The following is a 25615-nucleotide window of genomic DNA, read 5'->3' on the forward strand; positions in this document are numbered from 1 at the left end:
CCACCAAAGTGGGTAACCTCACATTTATCCACATTATACTGCATCTGCCATGCATTTGCCCACTCACCCAGCCTATACAAGTCACCTTGTAGCCTCCTAGTTTAGAGGGGTTTAAACGGTTTAGAGATGTTTAGAGGGCTTCAGATAGGTTTAGAAGTGTTCAGAAGTGTTGTAGAGGGAAATAGGGGGGGGGGGGGGGGGGGGGATATACGGGGTTTAGAGGTGTTCAGAAGGTCCCAGAGGGGTTTAGAGACGTTATAAGCCCCCCGTGAGAAATTGTATTTCTCTGAAATTGAAGATAGACATAAAGCTGGAGTAACTCAGCAGGACAGGCAGCGTGGCGACTCTGGAGAGAAGACACTTCTTCAGACTGAATTGAACTCTCGTCGGTGAGAGTACTTGTGATTGTCTGAAGACGGGTCTCGACCAGAAACGCAACCCTCTCCCCAGAGCCCATGCCCGTCCCGCTGAGCCACCTTCAACTTCAGAGCCAAACAAAAAACACAGAGTGCTGGAGGAACTCAGCGGTCAAGGCGGCTGCCTCACCCGCTGGGTTTCTCCAGCATTTTTGTCTACCGCTAAACGTCAATGATTACGGGAATGCTGAGGAGACAGGGTGATAGAGAGGGAGTGGGAGAGCTAGAGAGAGACGAGATGGTGAGCGGGAGAGAGAGAAGGAGGGAGAGAGAGAGCAAAGCACAGAGAGACACAACGTGGGTCGGTAGGTGAATGACTAACCTGCCCACCAGGAAGAAGCCCCTTCTCGCGGTCCGGGGCCCTCACTCATGATGGTGAGTTTAAAGAAATTCTCAATGTGTCATCGATCTACATTCCTCAGTAAATGTAATTGTGTTTTAAACAAGTATTTATGACGCCGCGTGAATTTTATAAAAAGGAACACGGCGTCATTAATACTCATTCAAAACACAATAACATTTACTGAGGAATGTGGATGGATGCAGATTGATATAACAACTTGTTAACAACTTCATGTTAAGAAGTGCTAACAGTACTAGTTAACAAATCGTTTGTGTCTGATGGCCGTGCAGCGGTTGTTATACATTGTCGTTTAAAAAAAAAATCCGCATGGCGAATTAAAAAATATAATCTTTATTTAACAAGGAGAATTCGTATTTCCGTACGAAATACGGAACATTAGTGCGGGGACCCCATTAGGCGCGAGGCCCAATTGGGGGCAATCGGTCAAATCGGCTTAAAACCGTGCTCAGTCCATCTGTGTCTCCCACATACACAGTAAAATATGTCTCCAAATGAGCCAATTCAACCAAGGGAGGATATATATAGTGTGTGAAAAAAAAAGTTACATCATTTGTGTCACGTGTAGTTCACGATGTTCATTCAAGATTTAACGGGAATGCTCGGGAAACGGACAAGTCACTCGCACAAATAGCAGAAATGCCGAGTACCGTGGGAACTCTTTATCTACTGCCGTTATATCGTGCGAGACTCGTGCTGGACCACGACCTCTTCACTCTGGTGACATCTTGCGTCAACTCGCCCCGTGAAAAGGCCGCTTTACTCTAGGTCTTTTGCCTCCATCACAGTGAGGTGGTGCTTGGTGAACTCACTGTGGTGGATGTTAATTTGTGTTTATTGTGTGTTGTTATTATTACATGTATGGCTGCAGGCAACAACATTTCGTTCAGACCGAAAGGTCTGAATGACAAATAAAGGATTCAATTCAATTCAATTCATACGGCCCATCAAGTCTACTCTGCCATTCAATCATAGCTGATCTATCTTTCCCTCCTAACCCCATTCTCCTAACCCCATTCACCCCATAACCTCTGATTGTTGGGTGCCCGGATTAGTGCTGCCACTGGTTGTGGTGAAGCTGATATGATAGTGATGTTTAAGAGGCTTCTAGATTGATATATGAATATGCATGGAATGGAAAGATATGAAGCAAAAGGGATTAGTTTAAATAGATACCATGTTCAATATTGTGGGCCAAAAAGACTGTTCCTTAACTGTACTGTTTTATATATACCACTTCTACCTTAATCTCACTTTTATTTAGAATAGAATGTCTTTTATTGTCATTCAAACAACTTGGTTTGAACAAAATTGCATTTTCTTCAGTTTTTTACATTACAAAAAAAACTAAGACTCACACTTAACACAGTTTACATAAACATCCATTACAGTGAGTCTCCAACACCTCCTCACTGTGATGGAAGGCAAAGTCTTGTCTCTTCCCTTTGTTCTTCACGGTCCAGCAGTCCAACTGCAGCGTCTAGGTGAACTGAGGCTCCGATGTTAAAGCCCCCAGCGGACGATGGTAAGTCCTGTGGCCATTAAGCCATGCCGGGCCATGTTAGGCCCCGGCTCCGTGTCCTTTAAACCCCGCGATTCCAGCGGGAGAAGTTGCCGTTGCGGGGGCTCCGAAAAGCGGTCTCCCCCAGGGACCTGGAGCCCCCAATGTTCCTGTCCACCGGGCCTGCTGCCGGAGCCTCCGAAGCTCCGGTCGAGTCGCAGCCGCGCGCCACCACAGCTGCTTCCGCTACGAAGTCGGCCAGCTCAGCGATGTCGGGTCCGCAGGCACTGCGACTGGAGCCCTCGGGTTAGTCCCGGCTGGAGGCTCCGCAATGTTAGGTCCAACGACATCGGAGACCCGACAGGGAAAAAGTCGGGTCCTCGTACAGGGAAGAGATTTCCCCCATATCCCCCCCCCTCCACCCCCCAAATATACACAGCTAAAAAAATAATAAAAACTAGGGTCAAGACATACATTTAACATCTGGAGGAAATGCACACATAATCATAGGGAGACAAGCGGGATTGACCCCAGATCTCTGGCGCTGCGAGACAGTGGTTCTACTAGCCACATTACTCTGCCACTCTAAGCTCCATCCCCTCACATGTATCAAAGTTGTACCAGCTTATAGATTGTTTAAGAAAGAACTGCAGATGCTGGAAAAATCGAAGATTGACAAAATGCTGGAAAAACTCAGTGGGTGAGGCAGCACCTATGGAGAGAAGGAACAGGCGACGTTTCGGGCCGAGACCATTCTTCAGACTGATGTCGGGGGTTGGGGGGGGCGGGCAGGAAAAAGCAAGGAAGAGGCGTAGACAGTAGGCTTGTGGGAGAGCTGGGGTGAGGAAGGAGGGAGAAAGCAAGGACTATCTGAAATTGGAGAAGTCAATGTTCATATTGCTGGGGTGAAAACTACCCAAGCATTTGATTGATTTGATGCGGATTTGCCATGGGAGGGCAGGTGGAAATAAAGGCATTAAATTGAGTTTATCTTTGCCAAACACTTTGGCCTCATTGTTTGTATCCTGGTCAACCTGCTCCAGAATATCAATGCTGTAAAATATGTTAATATTCTAGTATTGCTTTTGGGATTATCTTAAACTTCTGTCCATTATTGGTCTCCTCAAGCTCCTTGTGCTGACAATGTATATCCCTGCAGATTTCCATTATAACATGTTGGAAGAAGGAGGAGATAAACCACTTTTAACATTGATTTTGAGCTACAAAAATATGAGTGATTATTCCCACTCAAAACAATGTTTTAAAATAGAATAAGGAATCAGAATGAGTAACAATAATAATTTTGGTAACTTGAAACTAGGAGCGGATATTTTGTGGTAATTAGGTGTTAATAAGTATTCTATGTTATGTCAGATTAGCAAACATGTTTGCTGCAGGGAAACATGATAGGAAACTGAAAATGTTGTGGAACTATGTGAAAATAGAGGAAAGCTGATTTTCATCCTACTCTTCTGTAACAAGCATGCTCCCTTTCGCATGATATTTCAGCTTTCTAACCTTTCCAAAACCATCCTGATTATGTCTTGAATTTTTGTAATATTTGACCGAATTAAATTCCATGGAAAATTATGAAGATAGACACAAAATGCTGGAGTAACTCAGCGGGCCAGGCAGCATCTCTGGAGCGAAGGAATGGGTGACATTTCAAGTCGAGACCCTTCTGAAGGGTCTCGATCCAAAACGTCAAGACGACTGAGTTCCTAAAGACTCCAACATGTACAGTTCCTTGTGTCTCCTCCTTCCAGGCGGAGTAGTGGTTTGAGTGTTCTGAACATAAAAGACTACTTTTGAAGTCTAGATGCAACTGTGTAGCTAAAGGAACCAATTTCAATATGTAGTAATGTATTCTTGACTTGCTTTATGCTATTATGATACATTTCAATTATTGAATTGAAGTTAATGGTTTAAAACAATATTTTTTGATAATGTTGATCCTTTGATACAGTGCTACATGGAGCTGAGCCTTTACCGTATTACACTGCTGCCCATGCAATGAATTGGTGTTTGCAGTGTGCACAAGGAGTGGCTTACCTACACGGCATGAAACCCAAGGCTTTAATCCACAGGGACCTCAAACCACCAAAGTAGGTTGTTTTTTTGCAGATAAAAGAATAGCGGCTAATATAGATCTATCAATGATAAAAAATTATGTTTTGTATAAGGTGAATTTTGACTGAATTTAAGATTGAACTTAATATACATTAGAGAGCTCCTTATTCACTGTTTAACTTATCATTCACGTTTGTGAAAATAATTGAGTTTAGTTTAGAGATACACCGCGGAAACAGGCCTTTCAGTCAACCGAGTCTGCGGCAACCTACTCACACTATCCATCGCACCAGGGACAATTTACAATTTTACAGAAGCCAATTAATGTACATCGTGGGAGGAAACCAGAGCAGCTGGTGAAACCCCACGCAGTCACGGGGAGAACAAACAAACTCCGCATAGACAGCCGCCTTGTCTATTTGCCGCCTTGTAGAAAGTAAAGAATGATCGGAGTTAGGGAAAAATTCAGTCCAAACAGTGAACTCGCTATCCTGCCCAATTCCAGATCCCTCGACTCTCTTAGTATCTAAACAAAATTATCAGTCTCTGTCTAGAGTAAATTCAGTACTACCTTTTGAGTGAAGAAATGCCCTCTCCGCTCTGTCCTGAATGGCACGGTTTATTTTGTGACTGGTCCTAGGATGCAGATACCCCATTGAGGGGAACATCATTCACGAATCTACCTTCCTTGGCTCCTTTAAATACATTGCTTATTTTAACCCTATTCTCGTAAACTCTGGAGATTATATACCCAGTCTACTTAATCTGTCATGTGACTAACCCGACCATTGCAAGAATAAATTTACTGAGTCTACTTTATGCTCCTATTTTGCGTGTATCCTTGCTTCGATAGGAAGACGAGACCTATGCACAATGGTCTCACAAGATTCTTAATTAACTGGAGTAAGATTATATGGCACAGTGGTGCAGCTGGTGGATATACTGCCATGCAACAACTGCGACCTACCTGGTGTCACCCAAGATTGAAGATAGTTTAAATCCTACTTTCCCAGTGATTACACTGTCAAAAAGCAGCTGATCATCCATCTCACTTTTGTTTATGCGTATTATGCACCTGTACAGGGTTAATGTGGCACATTGGTGCAGAGGTAGAGTTCCAGCCGTATAGTGCCAAATGCTGGGATTCTATCCTGACAGTGGGTACTGTCTATGTGGAGCTTGTGCGTTCTCCCTGTAACTGTGCGGTTTTTCGAGGTGTTCTGGTTTCCTCCCATATTTCAAAGACGTGTAGTTTGTTTAGCTTATGTAAATTGTCCCTAGTGTGTGTAAGATAGGACTAGTGCATGTGTAATCTTTAGTCAGCATGGACTCAGTGGGCCGAAGGGCCAGTTTCCACACTGTATCTCTAAACTAAACCAGTGAACTTGTGATTGGATTTCTATGTGACATCATATGGAGAGAACTTGGGTATTTTTTAACGATATGGACTATCATATTTATGGTGTAATTTGCATGTGCTGAATACTGAAAAGACTGTTAAGAATCCCTCAAAATAGATTGCTGACGTTTTAGTTTTGTTTTTCATGATGTAGCTTACTGCTGGTTTCTGGTGGGACAGTTCTGAAGATCTGTGACTTTGGCACGGCCTGTGATATTCAAACTCACATGACCAACAACAAGGGAAGTGCTGCTTGGATGGCTCCAGAAGTTTTTGAAGGTAAACGATTGAGTTTGAGATTTGCTGAGACATTTTAATATCTCCATATGGTCAAATGAGTAAAAGCATAACATGTTGTAGTGTGGCATGCAAAAATTCCTCACCTCCTCAAAGTATGAACAATCTGTTCATCCACAAATGCCTGGATCCTGAGATTTCTGACATGACAATAGACAATAGGTGCAGGAGTAGGCCATTTGGCCCTTCGAGCCAGCAACACCATTCAATGTGATCATGGCTGATCATCCACAATCAGTACCCCGTTCCTGCCTTCTCCCCATATCCCTTGACTCTGCTATCTTTAAGAGCTTTATCTGTCTCTCTTGAAAGTATCCAGAGAACCGGCCTCCACCGCCCTCTGAGGCAGAGAATGCCACAGACTCACAACTCTCAGTGTGAAAAAGTATTTCCTCATCTCCATTCTAAATGGCTTACCCCTAATTCTTAAACTGTGGCCCCTGGTTCTGGACTCTCCCAACATCGGGAACAAGTTTCCTGCCTCTAGTGTGTCCAAACCCTTAATGATCTTATATGTTTCAATAAGATCGCCTCTCATCCTAAATTCCGAACTACATAAGCCCAGCCGTTCCATTCTATCGAATTATGACAGTCCCACCATCCCGGGAATTAACCTTGTGAACCTATGCTGCACTCCCTCCATAGCAAGAATGTCCTTCCTCAAATTTGTTGCATGTGCAGATAGATCTTTGGCCACTTTTCATGTGTAAACAATCCAACATGGAGTATTGCCATAAGGAGAGAAAGAAAGAAAATCAAAACCAAGCAGTACTAGTTTAGCAGTAGGCTGTCATGGATTCTCTCTAAATAGATCTAGTCAGCCAGAAGTGAATTCTGCAATTGTGGTAAAGCAAACTTTGTTGGATAGGGTTGAAAAGTATGCTACATGCCACCTGATCACGGTGTTTCTTACAATTTAATAGATCGGATCAGTTTTTTAAACTTAATTTGAGATTTTTGCAAAGTCGATCTCACCATGTTAGTCTTCAGATTTAATTCGTTAATCCAAGTGATTCTGGATCTACACCACCACTTCAGTCATAGCAATATGTTTAAATAGATTACAATTCTGCTGTCTATGCACGTCCATATTTAACAAGGCAAATCAGATCTCGATCCTTTATTGGACTGCTTGAAAGAGTTACAAGGTTTCAAGGTCAGTTTATTGTCACATGTACCAAATAGCTACAGTGAAATTCGAATTGCCATACTAAAAAAAAAACAACAGTACACACAACTACATAAAAGTTAACATAAACATCCACCACAGCAGATTCCCCACGTTCGTCACTGTGATGGAAGGCAATAAAGTCCAATCTTCATCCTCTTTTATTGGGGCAGTCGAACCATCCACAATCACGGCGATCGAAGCTTCTGCAGCCGGCGATCGAAGCCCAGATGTCGGGGTGATCGAAGTCCCCGCGTCGGGGCGATCGAAGCCCCCGCGGCTTGGTCCCAAACTCGGTCTCTAACCAGCGACGGCGAGCTCCGCGATGTTAAAGTCTGCAGGCTCCTGCGGTTGGAGCCCCAAAGTCGTCTCCCGACGGGGATTGTGGGCTCCACGGTGGTAAGTCCGCAGGCTCCCACGGTGGAGCTCTCAAAGTTAGTCTCCAGCAAAGGCCGCCAACTCCTCGATGTTAGGCCGCAGTGCGGACGGAGATACCATATGGAAAAAAAATTGCATCTCCGTCGAGGTTGGAGATTGGAAAACGTTTCCCCCAACTCTTCTCCCCCCCCTCCCCACCCAAGCCCCACATAAAACAACCTAAAGAACACTAAAAAAAATATATACATACAAACAACAAAAGAAGGAAGGGTCAGGCAGACTGTTGACAAAGCAGCCATTGTTGGTGCCACCCGGTTTGGATTGGTACAAAGATGATATTTTTTTCATTTTTTTTTTATTGATGGCAACATGCCTGTTAAAATAAGTTTTTTTTAAAGTAGAACTTTTTTGAAACTCCAATTTAACTTTAAAAATTGAGCCATGCGTGTAGTGTTAGCAGGTGCATTGTACAGTAAATGCATTACTAATTCAAAGATTTTCCTTGGATTAATAAATAATTAAAAGTCTAAGTATTTGGCTTTACTTGATTGTCACATTTGTGTCACAGGAAGTAATTATAGTGAAAAGTGCGATGTGTTCAGCTGGGGCATTATTCTATGGGAAGTAATAACTCGCCGAAAACCTTTTGATGAGATTGGAGGTCCTGCATTTCGTATCATGTGGGCTGTCCATAATGGTAAGTTCTTGGAAAATATTCTCTTCACAGTAATTTGGGGATTATGACTCAACTTTCTTTCGTACCATATGCAGTGCCCTTGAGTGCAATGTCTACAGATTTTAGACCACAGTGAGTAAGTGCTGATTTAGCTTCGTATTATTTGTTTAATATAGCTTTACTGTTAGATTTTCTTAAATCAGTAGTTTTATTTACAGTGGCAAGCGAGAAGGTTGCAAGTTAATTAAGCATTCGGGTAGAACTGATTGCCTGAGATTGCTATGAGCTGATCCAGAATTGGTAACAATGTGAATATAACCCAATGCCATATACTGGAACAGTTTTATCATGGTGTACAGTATGCACTAGAGGATTGACAACTCTCATGAAGCAAGTCCAAAGTTTCAGCTTACTGTGAATTAAAACACTACAACTTAAAATTATCTTTGTTTATTTTTAGTTTGATGATGAGTTAAACTGATGGTGAATCCATCCTAATCTCTGTGGTGAGATTTAAATTTCTTGTTTGCATTTTATAGGGGTCCCCGCCAAACTAATCTGGCTACATATATTTAACGGGGGTGTCTTGAAACTGAATTGATGATTAAACAAAATTGGAGTCGACAGGAATAAATAGTTAATTGATAGTTGTCTTTAATTAGTTAATAAGAAGACGGGTATGGTAGGGCGGATATTCCGATAGAGATTTACGCCGTGATGTAAAAAATCGCCTTGTCTGAAAATGTCATGCATTATTTCTCGAGTTATTTATGAATGTTCAAAAATGTCAAGTAAATTAGAAAACAAACGAGATGGTCTCGCTGATGACGTCACAATGGCTCTGCTCCTCGTGGCCTGCTGTCTTATGTTCCACGCGCAGCGAGTAACGTCACCACCCTCCCCCCCCCCCCCCCCCTCCCTCCCTACCCCCGGGGCTCCCCCTTCACCCCCCCCACTGGTCCTTCAAAAGACACAGAAAGAACAAGCAAGTGGGCTCTGTACTGCAGCTCCCGAGTGCTTCCGAGGTCCTGAACGCACCCGAGGTCCTCGGTACGGGTTTCCTGAGAACTCCCAAGCTTTCTCTCAGCTCCTCTGTCGCCTCCTCTCTCCCCTCCACCCCCCCCCCCCCCCCCCCCCCCCCCCCCAAGCTCTCTTCCTCCCCCCCCGGACTCTCTCGTCCCCCTTGGTGTAGCATAAAATAAAATTCTTATGGGATTGGGCAGGCTAGATGGAGAAATAATGTTCCCGATGTTGGAAGAGTCCTGAACCAGGGGTTTAAGAATAAGGGGTAGGCCATTTACAACTGAGATGAGGAAAGCCTTTTCACCCAGAGAGTTGAAAATTTGTGGAATTCTCCACCACAGAAGGCATTGGAGGCCAATTCACTGCATGTTTTCACGAGAGATATTTAGCTCTAAGGGCAAACGGAATCAAGGAATATGGAGCGAAAGTAGGAACGGGGTACTGATTTTGGATGATCAGCCGTGATCATATTGAATGGCGGTGCTGGCTCGAAGGGCCGAATGGCCTACTCCTGCACCTATTTTCTATGTTTCTATGATTCAGTACTGCAGAATTGATCAGTCAAGCAGTATGAAAGAATATAACTATTGGTGAGTGAATTATCTGGATCCAGAAAGTACCACTGCTGATGGCTCAACCAATACAAATTTATTTCATGCTGCATGGACAAGAATGGAAAGTACAGGGAAGATGAGCAAATTTGGCAGGGTAAGGGTGAAGAAGAATGTTGTAGGGATGGGTGACGGTATCGTTTGAGGGATATTTAATGTTCTGTGCAGCTGTGCATGTGAGCCTTGAAGGATATGCTGTCAGCCCAATGCCATTTTTAGGCTGGAAAAGGACCCTGTCATGGGAAAGACCAGTTGTTGTAGTCTTTATGTGTATCATTGCCATAGATAGGACTGGGGAGAAGATTCTGCAGGAGGAGTGTGAGTAGCTCGAGTCCAAATTTAATGGCAGAATCACAAAGATAATCACCTCTATCAGTACCTAAGCTATGTGTAAATTGAAATAGGATTAATAATATCTCAGAGTTGAATGCATGTCTGAAGGATTCGTTCAAGAGCAGTCAGTTTTGATTTATGGGCCAAACGCACCTTCATGGGAATAGCCGGTGCTGTTCTTAATGGATACGCTACGCTGAAAGCATTGATCAATGACATATTAATCAGATCATCTGGCTATAGGCTTCAAACTAAATACCTGGTGGGTGGGTTCTGGTGCTTTGAAATTTAAAATATTAAAGAGAAAGAGTAAGTCAGTGCTAAAGGATAATTAAATGAACAATGGTAACCAGAAGAGTCCGTCAGAACTGGAGGAGACGGATACACTTGAGAAAATACTTCCAATCAGTCAGAATGGGGGAAAAAAGACAGAATAGCAGGCCATATGTGAATGCACAAAGCATTTATAACCAGACTGACGAATTAATGACACAAATAGAAATAAAAGGGGATGAGAATATTTTTGCTGATGACCAAGGTTAGAAATTGAATATTTCAAGATACTTTTTAAATAAGATAGTCAGAATGGATTAGGAGGAGGGGTAGTTCAGATGTTAAAGGTAGGATAAAGGCTGCAGGGAAACGATCTTGTCTCTGAAAATAAAGAAGTGGAATTAATTTGGCAGGAACTAAGAACCAACAAGGTGAAGGAAACATTGCTGTTTGGAGGCATGCAAAAAGCGTTTAATGCTGATGATCAAGCATAATTTTTTTTAAATGGAGGTTTATGTAACAGTATAATACAGCAATAATAATAATGCATTTTGCCTGGTTATCACTACTAATTTAATACTTGCATCTATCATTAAGGAGGCTACTTGGAAATTAATTATCTGATTGGGAAGAGTCAACATGGATTTGTGCAATGGAATCATGTTTGGCAAAATGGTTTGCTTTTTTTAAATTTGTATGTTGCAGAGGTGGTAATGGAGTATCTGTGTACATATGGTGTTATATAGAACAAATAAAAAGCAGATGATAGGAATTTAGTACTGATCGACAAATTGAGTTTGTTGAGATGCCACAGTATCGCTCTGAGGCCTCGCCACAATTGATTGAGATGAGGAGTATAATACATCAATGGTTGCTGATGATTCATAGCCGTGTACTTGTGCGAGGAGCACAAGTAAGTAAACGTTGTGTAGGATGAAACTGCAAAGGCTGGTTTAAACCAAAGATAGACACAAAAACCTGGAGTAACTCAGCGGGTAAGGCAACATCTCTGGAGAAAAGGACTAGGTGATGTTTCGGGTCGAGATCCTTCTTCAGACTGAGTCGGGAAAGGTGGGATTACCCAGTCAGGAGAGATTATGTAGTTTTGACCTCTGCTCAAGATTTTACGAATGAGAGCTGATCTCATAAAAATAAACAAAATTCTAAGAACAATGATTTCTGTGGTAGAACCAAAGTGACAAAGTAAATTGTGGCAAATCAGAGCAGAGATAAGGAGCATTGATTTTTCACTCAGGGCAGTAAATGTTTGGAATTCTCTATCTAAGATAGGCATAGAAGTTCAGTCATACTTTACGTCATACTTTTCATATAAAGTGGGAAGCAGTTGTGACGGCCAATAGACTAAATTTTGAAAGATGGAGAAAAAAGGCGGACTCCAGTTACATGAAAACCGAAAATCTAATATGTCACAGCATATCACTTTTTATATAAGTGCAGTAGTGCTTTAATTTTGGTAGTATTGCAGGATTTTTTTTCTTGTTTGTTATGTCTGCCACATACCACAGCTGTTGGCTTTTCAGCATTTATTTAAAATTTATAACCATCTTTTCCATGCGAGTGACTAAGACATGCAATATTGTCCTCTGACATTGAACATTCAAGCAGACATTTTTGCTATTCCAGTTTTGATTGATAAAGATGTGAACATTTTAAAGATTAACATTTTTCTTCAATGAAAATTAATGATTGTTGAACATTTCTCAAAATTAATAATGATGCATTTTCGTAAGGAAGGTTAAAGTAAACCACAAATCAGGACTATAGAAAGTAAGAACTACAATGTCAGGCTTTGTTTGCTCTCTTACTCGAAGAAGATACCTATTCAGTTCAGATGAAAAGGGAAAGCGAGAATTGGAGACATGCTCTGACAAACCCCTCTTGCACCTTCTAGTGGCCATTTATAATGTAACATAGAGACTGGCTTGACAACATGATTCTTCCCTCCAAAGACAAAACAAAATGGTGTTTGTGGCAAATTAAGTTATTTAGAGTTGGCCTGTATGATCGAAGTTTGACCGTGCAGCTGTATGTTGCTGAGGTGGAAGTGATATTTCTAGCTCAAAGTGTTAGTTCAAGTCAGTGCCAGCTGTTCAGAGGTCTATATGGAGATGGATTTGCTGGCTGCTGTAGGAGTTGCAGGGTCAGGATCGAGCAGGGTATTTCCCCAGGCATTTTGGAGAATGCCAAACATCCCCAGGTAAGGGGATAAATGGGGATGGGTTTGTTGGATTCTGAGGGGCTGCAGACTTCTATTGGGCACACAGGGCATTTCCACATAACTTCTCATTACCCCCATGCCCAACACATTCCACCACACCATACTCCCTGCCATCCCCCTTTCCCACAAGCCACAACAATTGCTCACTCACTCCTGCTCGGCCAGCACCAACTCGATTTCCTATCACAGCTCAAAGGTCAAAGGTTATTTATTAGTCACATACACCTAGGTGTAGTGAAATGCTTCTTGCCAGTGCAGCACATAAAGAAAGAATACAGACATAACATTAATAAGAGATTAAACATAAAGAACATCCCCCCACAATGGCTCCCACCATGAGGGAAGGCACAAAGTCCAGTCCCCAACCCCAGTTCACCCATAGTCGGGCCCATTGAGGCCTCCACAGTTGCCTCTACGGAGGCCCGATGTTCCTGGCCGTTCTCGCCGGGTGATGTTGCTCCGGCGTCGAGAGAATCCTCGCAGCGGCTTGGGAACCCTGGAACGGCCGCTTCCGTACTGGAGGCCGCGGCTTCCGAAGCCAACAAGGCCGCGCCGGTTGGAGCTCCACAACTGGCGATCTCATCTAGAGATCCCAGGCTCCCGGTGTACAGTTCGGCGCCGCCGCCCGCAGCCGGCCGCTCCTCAAACCCGCAGCTCCGCGATGTTTTACTCGGCGGTCTTCAGCTCACTGGAGCTCCAGCGCGGCGACCCAGGCAAGGCATCGCCCGCTCCACGATAGCGCTCCAGCGCTGTGCCGCTGCCGAAGCCGTGGTTCTGGGCAGTGCCCGACAGGAAACGCCGCTCCAGGCTCGCTGGTAGGCCGCGAGGACGGGTCGAAGCTGCAGCCCGGAGAAAAGCTGCCTCTCCGACCAGGTAGGGACCCTGAAAGGTAGTTTCCCCCTTTCCCCCCCCCCCCCCACCCCCCACATAAAAAAGTCTAGAACTTCAGAAACAAAAACACTTTAACTAACTAAAAATAAAAAAAGATGAAAAGACAGACAGCTGCAGGCTGGGCAGCCGCGCACAGGTCAGCGCCCCCTGTTGGTCTCTCTCCCAAACACTTTTTGTTCATTTCTGACTTGCAACAACGGGTTCCGCTCAAATCTCAGGAACGGAACACTGGGATCTGCCTGTATTTGAGTATGTTCAACATTTTTTTTAAGCTGTATTTACACATCTTATTTAGAAATTGGATACCTCTTCTCCCCTGGAGTTAGTCCAACCCTTTTGTATCCGACAACTGTTTATAAACGTTGTGAAGCTAACCAATTTTGAACCATTTACGAGGATGTTGCCAGGACTAGAGGGTCTGAGCTATAGGGAGAGGTTGAGTAGGCTGAGTCTCTATTTATTGGAGCGCAGGAGGATGAAGAGTGATCTTATAAAGGTGTATAAAATCATGAGAGGAATAAATCGGGTAAGATGCACAGAATCTCTTGCCCAGAGTAGGGGAATTGAGGACCAGAGAATGTAGGTTCAAGATGAAGGGGAAAAGATTTAATAGGAATCTGAGGTTAACGTTTTTCACACAAAGGGCGGTGGGTGTATAGAACAAGCTGCCAGAGGAGGTCGTTGAGGCTGGGATTATCCCAACGTTTACGAAAAAGTTAGACAGGTACATGGGTCGGACATGTTTGGAAGGATATGGACCAAACGCAGGCAGGTCAAGTCAAGTCAACTTTATTAGTCATATACACATACAAGATGTGCAGTGAAATGAAAGGGGCAATGCCTGCGGATTGTGCAAAACAACAACAGAACAGAACAGAACCAGTATTTACATTTTAGAGGGGGAAAAAAGGTGGGACTAGTGTAGCTGGGACATGTTGGCTGGTGTGGGCAAGTTGGACCGAAGGGCCTGTTTCCACGCTGTATCACTCTATCACTATGTCAAAGTTGCATCGGTGGTTTTGTTCTTATATTAATCTACGTTTTTTTCCAAGTTCATGGCGACTCCTTTTTCAATTATGTAGTTTCACAGGGAATTTTTCGGGGGGGGGGATCAAAAACACATAATTGATAGCAAGTACATTTTGTATCCTTCAGCCATCCTGATTAATGTTGAACTCATTCGAAATGTTACAGTGAAGAATACATCCATCTCGTTGTTATAAAATAGTATTTTTATGATGTTTAATTATTGTGATGTTTAAATTGATGAAATGGTGAATTTGAAGACTGTTAGGACATTAGATTTATTTCCTATCTATCTTTTCTGTATTTATTTTAGGTACTCGACCACCTTTAATCAAAAACCTACCCAAACCAATTGAGAGTTTAATGACCCGTTGTTGGTCCAAAGATCCTGCACAGCGTCCCTCAATGGAAGAGATAGTGAGGATAATGACTCATTTAATGAAGGTAGGTTGCTACATTGAACATCGAGATCAGTTTCCAGTAACCGACGTTCAAACACAGCTGATGTTTTGTTTTTATTTTAATGTAGTCGTGTTACAACAATTGTTACATACATCACAGAAGCAGGATTAGCATGATTTCTCACCTGAAAGTGAAGTATTAATCCACAATCTATGACTAATTCTAAAAATGTAATCCACAAAACTAAATTGTGTCTTTAGTGATCCATTGTGCTCTTTGAATAGGATTTCTGAGAAGAGCAGTTGGATGGTTCATTATTAACATTCCTCAGCTTTGGTTACATCCCCAGTGCTGAATTTGCAGACAGGATTAAGATATCAAGGGGCACATCAACCCTGCAGTGCAAAGATTTATTAAGAGTAATTTTGTCCAATTGCAATGTGTAGATTATGATGGAGTTATGAACTTTTCAACCAAAGCTGTTTGTTTTGCTTGTGCTCAGTATTTCCCTGGAGCTGAAGAACCTCTTCAGTACCCATGCCACTACTCCGATGTGAGCCAGAGCAACTCTGCAACAAGCACAGGTATGAATCATAGTGGTTATTTTTTCTTAAAGGGAATCATCAGTTTTAAGCTGAAGATGAAGGATAACGTTATATTGAAGATGTTGTTTTTGACAAAATTACAGTATGCAATTATACAATATAATTTAAATAGTATCTTTTACGACATGGTGGAATATCAGAGGTGATGAAATTGCGTCTTTTAAATATGTAAATCTACAGAATAGACTCCTTTGCTTTAGGTATGGAACTTGTAGCTCTAATATCAAACCTGGTCAGCATGGTTTTATGAAAGGAAAATCACACTTAACAAATCTGCCATAGCTCTCCGAGGATATCTAACAAGCAGAATCAATAGAGAGGAACCTGGATATTTTGCGTACTTAGATTTCCAGAAGGTATTCAATTAAGATGCAACAGAAAGGGCTAGTGCACGATAAGAACTAACAGTAATGGGGGCTATTGATAATACTGGTTATCACAAAATAGAGAGAGCACAATTAGTAAGTCTTTTTCAGACCAGGAAGACCTAAATACTTGAGTGTCCTAAGGATTGTTTCTTGTTATTCGCTATTTCTATCAATGAGCTGGAGGAAGGGCAGGATGTAAAATATCGAAGTTTGCTGACAGTGCAGAGGTGAAAAGACATGGCTACAATGAGGATATTTGGACTCGGCAACAAGATACAGATGGGATGAGTGAATGGGAAAAATAAAATTTCATACAGGAAAATATAGGGTCATGCAGCTCTGTAGAAGGAATCAAAGGGATTTGCACCTAAATGAAATAATTACAAATGACTCATTGAACCAGAGGTTGTTGACTTGATTTTGTAATTCCCAATCTTGTTTTTAAAGATTCTGGAATTCCCTCCCAGTGTCTCTGCTCCTCTACCACTTCTCCATGAAGATACCCAAAATCTGCCCAAATAAACCTAAGGTGGATTCAATGTTCATTTTTTTTAATTGCTCCTGTGAACTGCCTCAGGTTATTTGTAACATAGAAGGTTCTACATAAATAGTTTATTTTCATGGAGATAGGCTGAATCAATTTGAACCTGCTTAAAACATAGTTACAACATTGATATTTTTCCACTTTCCTTCCAAAATAACTATTTTCATGGTCAATGCAATAACTCACACCCTTGTTAAAGTCACTGATGGGCTTCGCTATTTGCCTCCGCCCCCATTCTGTCAAAAGACCACTCATTATGTATTAGCAATACAATGAAATCAAATGTATTCTACAGGTAAACTATGTTATCTATTTACTAGGATCTTTCTTGGAAATTACCTCAACAAATACCAGTAACAAGAGTGATGCCAATGTTGAACCTAGTGACTTGCATGCAAATGCTACCAATGACACAATCAAGCGTTTAGAAACAAAGCTGGCCCAGTCACTTAAACTCACGCCCAAGCAATCGGTGAGTAACTTATCCTTTGCATGATTTCATCTAAATTGAATGGTCCCCATTTGTTTGAATATAATTTTCTTTCTTTTTTTTTAAATCTTAATATATGTTATAGAGCCATTAATTAGCTTTGAGTCATACGATTGTACAGTTTTTAACAGTTTAGTTTAACAAAAATGTAAGATTAATTGGGGTATATAGCACGGAAATCAGCCTTTCATCTCGACCATGCTGGTGCATAGTCTCAACTTGTGTCTTCTCCAATTTTTTTCTCAGTTAAAAATCATTGTAAACCGTCCAGCTCCTTCTCCCCCGTATGCTTGATAAGTCTCCCCATAAATACATCAATTTGAATCCGTCTGATTTGTGAGTTCCGCATTCTCTCTGGCCCTCAGATTTTACTTTTAATTATTCAGAAATCCCTGTCAAGTTTCTCCATTACCATCTTATGTTGAGTCAGGCGGTTCTTCACCACAGGTGAAAACGTCCTTTATATCCAATTGGTCAAAACTTTCATGTTAAAGACCTTATTGGGTGAACACTGACTGAGGCTTCATTTTCCAAGAGAAAAGTCTAAGTTTCTTTCTCTGATTAAAAAGAATGCTAAAGAATTTGTGCAATTTTTATTACATTGTACAGAATCTTAAAATGAGTAAGATTTGTCTCTTTATATCAAACATTTGCATTCCTTTAAATTTAATAGATATCCTCCTCCAAACTGGGGAAAGTCATGTGGAGAAGCAGTAACCTATTAGAAAACGTGAAAATTTGACAAAGGGGAGTACAGGCAATCCCTGACTCACATAAGGGTTATGTTCCATGAACCCTTGTGTTAGTCACATTTTACATAAGTCAGAATCACCATCCCTATCCCCTGCCCGAAATAACTGAGTATTAACTGTCTCAGCTGGGTTCGGGGCACTTTCTGTGGCATTTGGAATTCATGGTACGCACTGCCGCCATTGCCCGCTTGAGTTCCATCTCGCCATGGGAGCACTTTCTGCGGCACACAGCCTTCTGGTAAGCATCACATTAATTGCCAGCTTGTTTCCAGTGTAAACTTGAGTGATTGTACAGTATCGTAGAAATTATAAACTGCCTTGATTACACCTGGGACTGAGTACAGAATTGGTTATGTAAGTATGAGTTTACGCAAGTTGCCTACTGTGTAAGTCAGGGAGTGTTTGTATATAGAATGAAAGAAACTTGGCTCAGTTTCTGAAGCTCCTCTTATGTGGACACCTGTGATAGTAGTTTTGCATTGGATGTCACTTGTAATGTTTTTGCAAATGGCTTCCTCACTGTCAATGTAAAGATGTGCCACTCTTGAAGTCTGTAAAGGGCAGAAACACAGTGCACTTTTGCACCCAGTTTTAATGTAGTTGTTCTAACAGGGCGACTCTGCGAGATTAAATCTGCCGCTGTCTCGAGGGAGCAGTGTGGAGAGCCTTTCTGGAGGGCGAACACAATCTACTCAAGAGGGAAAGAGATTGAGTGCTGACCTCAGCAATTATTCTGAATTGGAGGCCAGAATCATGAATGCTACTACAGGTAAATGGTCTACAATAAAGTGTTGGAGTTGGAGAAAATAACATAAACTTAGAGTTCAATTATAGAAATTCTGGTTGATTGGAAAAAGCATTTAGTTATTGATTTTTAAACCTAAGTATTTTCATGCCATCAGGCTAATACTAATTAATCCTGTGTGTGCTAAATTTTGGTTGCCAACCAGTTATACCTTTTTTACATTAGTTATTGATGTACCTGGAATATGTTTACTTAAATCGCACGCAATTTACAAATAATACATGACAGCAGCCAAATGGTGTCTCCAAAACTCGACAAAACCTTTGGGAGAAGTGTCGGGGAGATGCAACCCTTCACACCATAGGAAACATTTTCTGTGCAATCTTGTTCCATCATATTTGATTCCATTCCTAGCCATATCAATAGTTAAATTTTGCACTGCACAATTACTGATTAAACTTTGCTATTTGAATTCAGCATTTTAGAGTTGCGTGAATATATGATGATGTGCCTTCTGCTTTTCAAAGGTTTATTCAGTAAAACATTTTATAAACTACAAAACTGGCTGTTCTGTGCTTTAAATGTGCTTTTCTTGTGCCACAAGTCTGGGTAAAAGGTAACATTTTTGCTTTTGCATGGTGCCTAATGTTGTGCATGAAGTGGACCCATGTAAAAACTTTTGTTTCTGTGAGGAGAATGGCATTGTTCCAAGTTGTAACGTGCTTCATAACTGTTTTAGCTATTTGTTGCATGCGTACCTGTGTGTGTGTATTTTGCAGCCCGTCCAAAGCCAAAACGAGGCCATCGTAAAACTGCTTCATTTGGTAACATACTGGATGTTCCGCAGATCATCATATCAGGTACCAGTTCTAACTACTGGTCTGGCTAGCTAACTAGCTAACTGCTGATGAAATTGGTGTTCAATTACTACTTCTTGCTCCATAAGTCTAGGGTTTGCATACACCCACTTTGAGATGACTCATGGAGGGTAGCCACTTGGATTTAATACCAGCATAAGATTGGAGACCCAAAGATTTGAACAATAATTCGGCCTCTGAAATGGGAAATCCCATCTTATTTGTTTTACTTACTTGTTTAGGCCTTAAATCTCAATCTTTTAACTTTGTTTTACATTTTGGCATGTTTTCATCGTCAGACATTGATAGACTTGCTGAATCCCTTGACAGTTTAGACAGGAGGTAAATCCGTGTGTGTGGATGTACCATATTGTAGTGGCACCAAACGTGGAGAATAAGGCCAGACGTCAGGCAGGTTCAAACAGTCGTTTATTCAGGTTCTACACGTTAGGTTGGTGCGCTAACTATATTATCATTGCTGCTGTAGCTGAGCGAGGTTGTTCTCTCGGGCTCAGCTACCGGTGGACTGCCAAGGTCTCGAAGTGAGATAACCTTAAGTAGCAGGACACTCCCTCTAGCCCATGACGTCGCGTGCCAGCCCTCGTACCTACTCAAGGGTCCGACCATAAGTGGCCCGTTTATTAGCTGACGCCACAATATTCTCTCCCCCATTCTCACCACCACCCCATTCCTCCTCCCCCCCCACCCCCCCCAACCAGATTTTGGAGCTTATCGGCTTATTCCCTTGGCCCTTGCCACATGTTGGTCATGCCCAGGATCCAGAAATTCTACCACTGCATCCATATCAAGTAAATATGGACAGATGGTGACTCTGATCTTGGAAAGTGGCCACATTATGGAGGATGCAAAGAGCTTAGATATATATAAACAATTCAATTTTGAATATGTGCAGTGAGAATGAAATAGAAATTATAATTTATAGGCCATTTCCTAGTTCAATGCACAAATTGAAGTTTCCTTTCTTTGCCACAAATCTAAATAAAAGTAGTGAAATCTTGCTTTCCACTGCTGAATATACTGGAATGATGGTTATGTGCTTGAGATAGGCATGAAAATTACAACAAAGGAAACTTGCATTTTTATTCTTTGGCAAAATATGTTGATTCCAGCCTGTTCCATCCAACTTCATTAACATTAAATGTGAAAAAAACAACACCTCCTTAAAGTTTCAATATTGAACATTATAGTGAGGGAATACTTGAGAAGTTTGTAACAAACCTGATTAGACCTCCTTTAGTGCCACTAGAATTCAATTGGGGAAATGGCAAACAGGAAATTGAGTAGGTCCTTTAATATTAGTGTGGCCATCATGCCACTTATCCTGATCAGCATTTTAACTAGGTTCTAAGTTCCTATATAAAGCCTTGGGCAACTTTAACTTAAAGATGGATGATGTGCATAAAATTTGTTGCAAACTAATTTAGATGGAATCATATTCTTCCAGAAGATTTTCCTAAAATTATTAATGTGCTTTCATAGCTAGTTTTCATAGCTATGTAACCTAAGGCAGTGCAAAATAAAATCTACAAATCCTAACTTTAACATCAGGATAGGTGATCTGCATAGAATAAATTGCATATTAATTTAGATGGAATCATACTCTTCCAAGTTTCTTATAATTGTTAATGTTCTTCATAGTTTTCATAGCTACGGTGCCCTCCATAATGTTTGGGACAAAGATCCATCATATATTTATTTGTCTCTGTACTCCACAATTTGAGATTTGTAATAGAAAAAAAATCACACGTGGTTAAAGTGCACCTTGTCAGATTTTATTAAAGGGTATTTTTATACATTTTTGTTTCACCATGTAGAAATTACAGCTGTATACATAGCCCCCCATTTCAGGGCACCATAATGTTTGGGACACATGGCTTCATAGGTGTTTGTAATTGCTCAGGTGTGTTTAATGCCGCAGAGACTGACACTCACGCATTGGTTTCTTCAGCCACAAGCGACGCTGCTCCAGCCAAGGTTGGAGCAAGCAGCCCACAACTAGGATGCATCACCCATGGTCAGTCATAACCGAGGAGGGCCTACTGAAGGTGTGTTTAAATGCCTCCTTAATGCAGGTATAAGAGAGCTCTCAGCACCTAGTCTTTCCTCCAGTCTTTCCACCACCTTTGGAAACTTTTATTGCTATTTATCAACATGAGGACCAAAGTTGTGCCAATAAAAGTCAAAGTAGCTATTATGAGACTGAGAAACAAGAATAAAACTGTTAGAGACATCAGCCTAACCTTAAAATCAACTGTTTAGAACATCATTAAGAAGAAAGAGAGCACTAATCGCAAAGGGACTGGCAGGCCAAGGAAGACCTCCACAGCTGACCACAGAACAATTCTCTCTATAAAAAGGAAAAATCCCCAAACATCTGTCCGACAGATCAGAAACACTCTTCAGGAGTCAGGTGTGGATTTGTCAATGACCACTGTCCGCAGAAGACTTCATGAACAGAAACACAGAGGCTACACTGCAAGATGCAAACCGCTGGTTAGCAGCAAAATTAGGATGGCCAGGTTACAGCTTGCCAAGAAGTACTTAAAAGAGCAACCACAGTTCTGGAAAAAAAGTATTGTGGACAGCTGAGATGAAGATTAACGTGTATCAGAGTGATGGCAAGAGCAAAGTATGGAGGAGTGAAGGAACTGCCCAAGATCCAAAGCATACCACCTCATCTGTGAAACATGGTAGTGTGGGTGTTATGGCCTGGGCAGTTTATTCTTGTTTCTCAGTCTCATAATGGCTTCTTTGACTTTCATTGGCACAACTTTGGTGCTCATGTTGATAAACAGCAATACAAGTTTCCAAAGGTGATGGAAAGACTGGAGGAAAGACTACGTGCTGAAAGCTCTCTTATACCTGCATTAAGGACGCATTTAAACACACCTGAGCAATTACAAACAGCTATGAAGCCATGTGTCCCAATCATTATGGTGCCCTGAAATGGGGGGGCTATGTATAAGTAATTTCTACATGGTGAAACCAAAATGTATAAAAATGGCCTTTATTAAAATCTGACAATGTGCATTTTAACCACGTGTGATTTTTCTTCTATTACAAATCTCAAATTGTGGAGTACAGAGGCAAATAAATAAATGATGGGTCTTTGTCCCAAACATTGTGAAGGGCAATGTATGTAACCCATTGCAAGATAAAAATCTACAAGGCCCAAGTCAAACATAATGAAAACATTTCACTCAACTGGATGTGTACAGGTCCAACACTCGAATTGTTACCACATCTACCACCTAAGACATTTGTTCCCTCTACCACCGACACTTAGTTGCGGTGTGCACTTTTTTTCAGAATTCACTGCTTTTACTTGCATGTGACAGCACCTTTTGTTTAGTTTAGAGATACAGCGCGGAAACAGGCACTTCGTCCCACCAAGTCCGTGCCAACCAGCGATCCCCGCACACTAACACTATCCTAAAGGCATTAGGGACAGTTTTTACATTTACACCAAGCCAATTAACCTACAAACCTGCATGTCTTTGGAGATTGGGAGGATACCGAAGATCTCAGAGAAAACACACACACGTCACATAATAAAACTCCGTACATAGAAAAACAGGTGCAGGAGTAGGCCATTTGACCCTTCGAGCCAGCACCGCCATTCAATATGATCATGGCTGATCATCTAAAATCAGTACCCCATTCCTGCTTCTTCCCCCATATCCCTTGATTCCTTTAACACTATAAACTAAATCTAACTCTTGAAAACATCCAGTGAATTGGCCTCCACTGCCTTCTGTGGCAGAAAAGTCTACAGATTCACAACTCTCTGGGTGAAAACGTTTTTCCGCATCTGTCCTAAATGGCCGACCCCTTATCCTTAAACTGGGAACATATTTGCTGTATCTAGCCTGTCCTATTCTTTAAGAATTTTATATGTTTCTATAAGATTGGCCTCTCATCCTTCTAAATTCGAATGAATACGTCCAGTCGACCCATTCTTTCATCATATGTCAGCCCCGCCATCCCTGGAATTAACCTGGTGATCCTACGTTGCACTCCCTCAATAGCAAGAATGGTCTTCCTCAAATTAGGAGACCAAAACTGCACACAATATTTTTTTATTTTCTTTAAATAGGTGCAGAAGTAGGCCATTCAATGTGATCATGGCTGATCATCCACAATCAGTACATTCCAGGAAATCCTCCTCAACCAATTTGGTTGGCCCAATCTGTATGTCAATTAAAGTCACCCATGATAACTGCTGTACCTTTGCTACACGCATCCCTAATTTCCTGCTTGATGCCATCCCCAACCTCCCTACTACTGTTTGGTGGTCTGGATATAACTCGCCCTTGGGTATTTCGCAGTTCTACCCATACCAATAGACAATAGGTGCAGGAGTAGACCATTTGGCCCCTCGAGCCATTCAATGTGATCATGGCTGATCATCCCCAATCAGTAACCCGTTCCTGCCTTTTCCCCATACCCCCTGACTCCGCTATTTTTAAGAGATCTATCTGGCTCTCTCTTGAACGCATACAGAGAACCTGCCTCCACCGCCCTCTGAGGCAGATAATTCCACAGATTCACCACTCTCTGTGAGAAAAAGTGTTTCCTTGTCTCCGTTCTAAATGGCCCACTCCTTATTCTTAAACTGTGGCCCCTGGTTCTGTACTCCCCCAACATCGGGAACATGTTTCCTGCCTCTAGTGTGTCCAAGCCCTTAACAATATTAGATGTTTCATACCGATTCTACAGCATGCAAGCTAATTTCTCTCTGTACTATTGCATTAATGTCCTCTTTAACCAACAATGCCATCTCACCTCCTCTTCCTTTCTGTCTATCCTTCCTGAATATTGAATGCCCCTGCATGTTTAGCTGCCAGCCTTGGTCACCCTGGAGCCATGTCTCTGTAATTCCAACTATATCATATTCATTAACTACTAATTGCATATTCAATTCATCCACCTTATTACGAATGAGACAATACAGATAATATCTTCACTAAGGAAGACAATACAGACAAGCACCCATAGTCATTGAACCTGGGTCTCTGGCGCTCTAAGACAGTAGCTCTACCGCTACAATACCATGCCGCTCAAAACTACCCACCTCCCAAACATATTGTCTTTACTACTAATGAGGATGACTGTAGCTGGTTTATGGGATAACCTACACATGGAGAAGTCCTAACAAATATCACATCATCCTCAATTGGAAATGTATCACCATTCCTTCAGTGTTGCTGGATGTAAATCCTGGAATGCTTTAAGTAATTCAAGAAGGTGACTCGCCACTACTTTCTCAGAATGAATGAGCATTAAATACTGGTCTTGGCATTGACACTCCGATCTCATTAAAAATAAGAAATATCTGATTCAAACAAAGTATGTCAGTTCTAACTTTAAAGTATTGATCCCATGAATTATTCTATTCTGTGATATTCTGGAGCAAGAAGTATTTTCCATCACCTTAATTATGCTCTTTGACATTTGATAATTGAGCCTTTGCTTTCTGTCAGAGCTTGTTTCCTAGTCAACACTACAGCTTCACTGGACATGTCCAGGATCCAGAGGCCCAGTGAGATACTACCTCTGCTTCTGCTTGCTTGAATAATCAAATTATTTTATGTGTGTGTGTGTGATTGTTCTAATTGCATGACTTTTGTTTTATCTTTTGTGCTTTTTGTGCTATATTGTGAATTACGTTGAGGTTTTTTGCATAGAAACCAAGATATGTATTCACAGAAATGTTAAATGGTTGAGCTGGCTTGAATACTACAATAGCATTTCTATAGTTATCCAAAGACGTTTTGTTTTTTGCTTTTTAACAAATTTTGCAAGATACATATGACAAACGTATAAAGTGCCTATGTTTAAATTTTTGTATAACAAAATGCTGCCTTTCAAAAAAAAAAGATGACCATCCTGTTTGTGAAGCTAACTAATTACTGAGATAATTGTGCAATACTGGCTTTGAGGACACAGAATTATTTTGTGTGTGAACAGTGATCACTGTCTAGGTATATTACTCAGATTCCGCATACTTGATTTCTATGTTTAAACCCAGACTGATGAGTTAATATTTCTGAGTAGACTATGGATATTTTTTAATTGATTATCTACAGAATACAATTGTAATTGGATTTTATTGATGCGATCACTTTTCAGAAAATTATTAGCATGTGTACTATAGCTACAGTTTTTA

At 41.5% G+C, this 25615-nt stretch overlaps 1 protein-coding gene across 4 annotated transcripts in view; it reads left to right on the top strand.

The window, feature by feature from the left end:
* map3k7 (mitogen-activated protein kinase kinase kinase 7) overlaps window positions 1-25615 on the top strand; it is a 106972-nt gene that overhangs the window by 55206 nt on the left and 26151 nt on the right. For 2 of the 4 annotated variants that reach the window (XM_033021070.1, XM_033021071.1), the window contains exons 5-12: window positions 4245-4383; window positions 5902-6026; window positions 8159-8287; window positions 14976-15106; window positions 15567-15648; window positions 16902-17053; window positions 18436-18592; window positions 19348-19428. In XM_033021070.1, coding sequence (XP_032876961.1) covers window positions 4245-4383; window positions 5902-6026; window positions 8159-8287; window positions 14976-15106; window positions 15567-15648; window positions 16902-17053; window positions 18436-18592; window positions 19348-19428 — 996 coding nt within the window. The remainder of the gene's footprint in view (window positions 1-4244; window positions 4384-5901; window positions 6027-8158; window positions 8288-14975; window positions 15107-15566; window positions 15649-16901; window positions 17054-18435; window positions 18593-19347; window positions 19429-25615) is intronic. The other 2 variants (XM_033021072.1, XM_033021073.1) reach the window with 1 other exon arrangement.

This window comes from Amblyraja radiata, chromosome 5 (genome assembly GCF_010909765.2).
Source record: "Amblyraja radiata isolate CabotCenter1 chromosome 5, sAmbRad1.1.pri, whole genome shotgun sequence".
NCBI lineage: Eukaryota > Metazoa > Chordata > Chondrichthyes > Rajiformes > Rajidae > Amblyraja > Amblyraja radiata.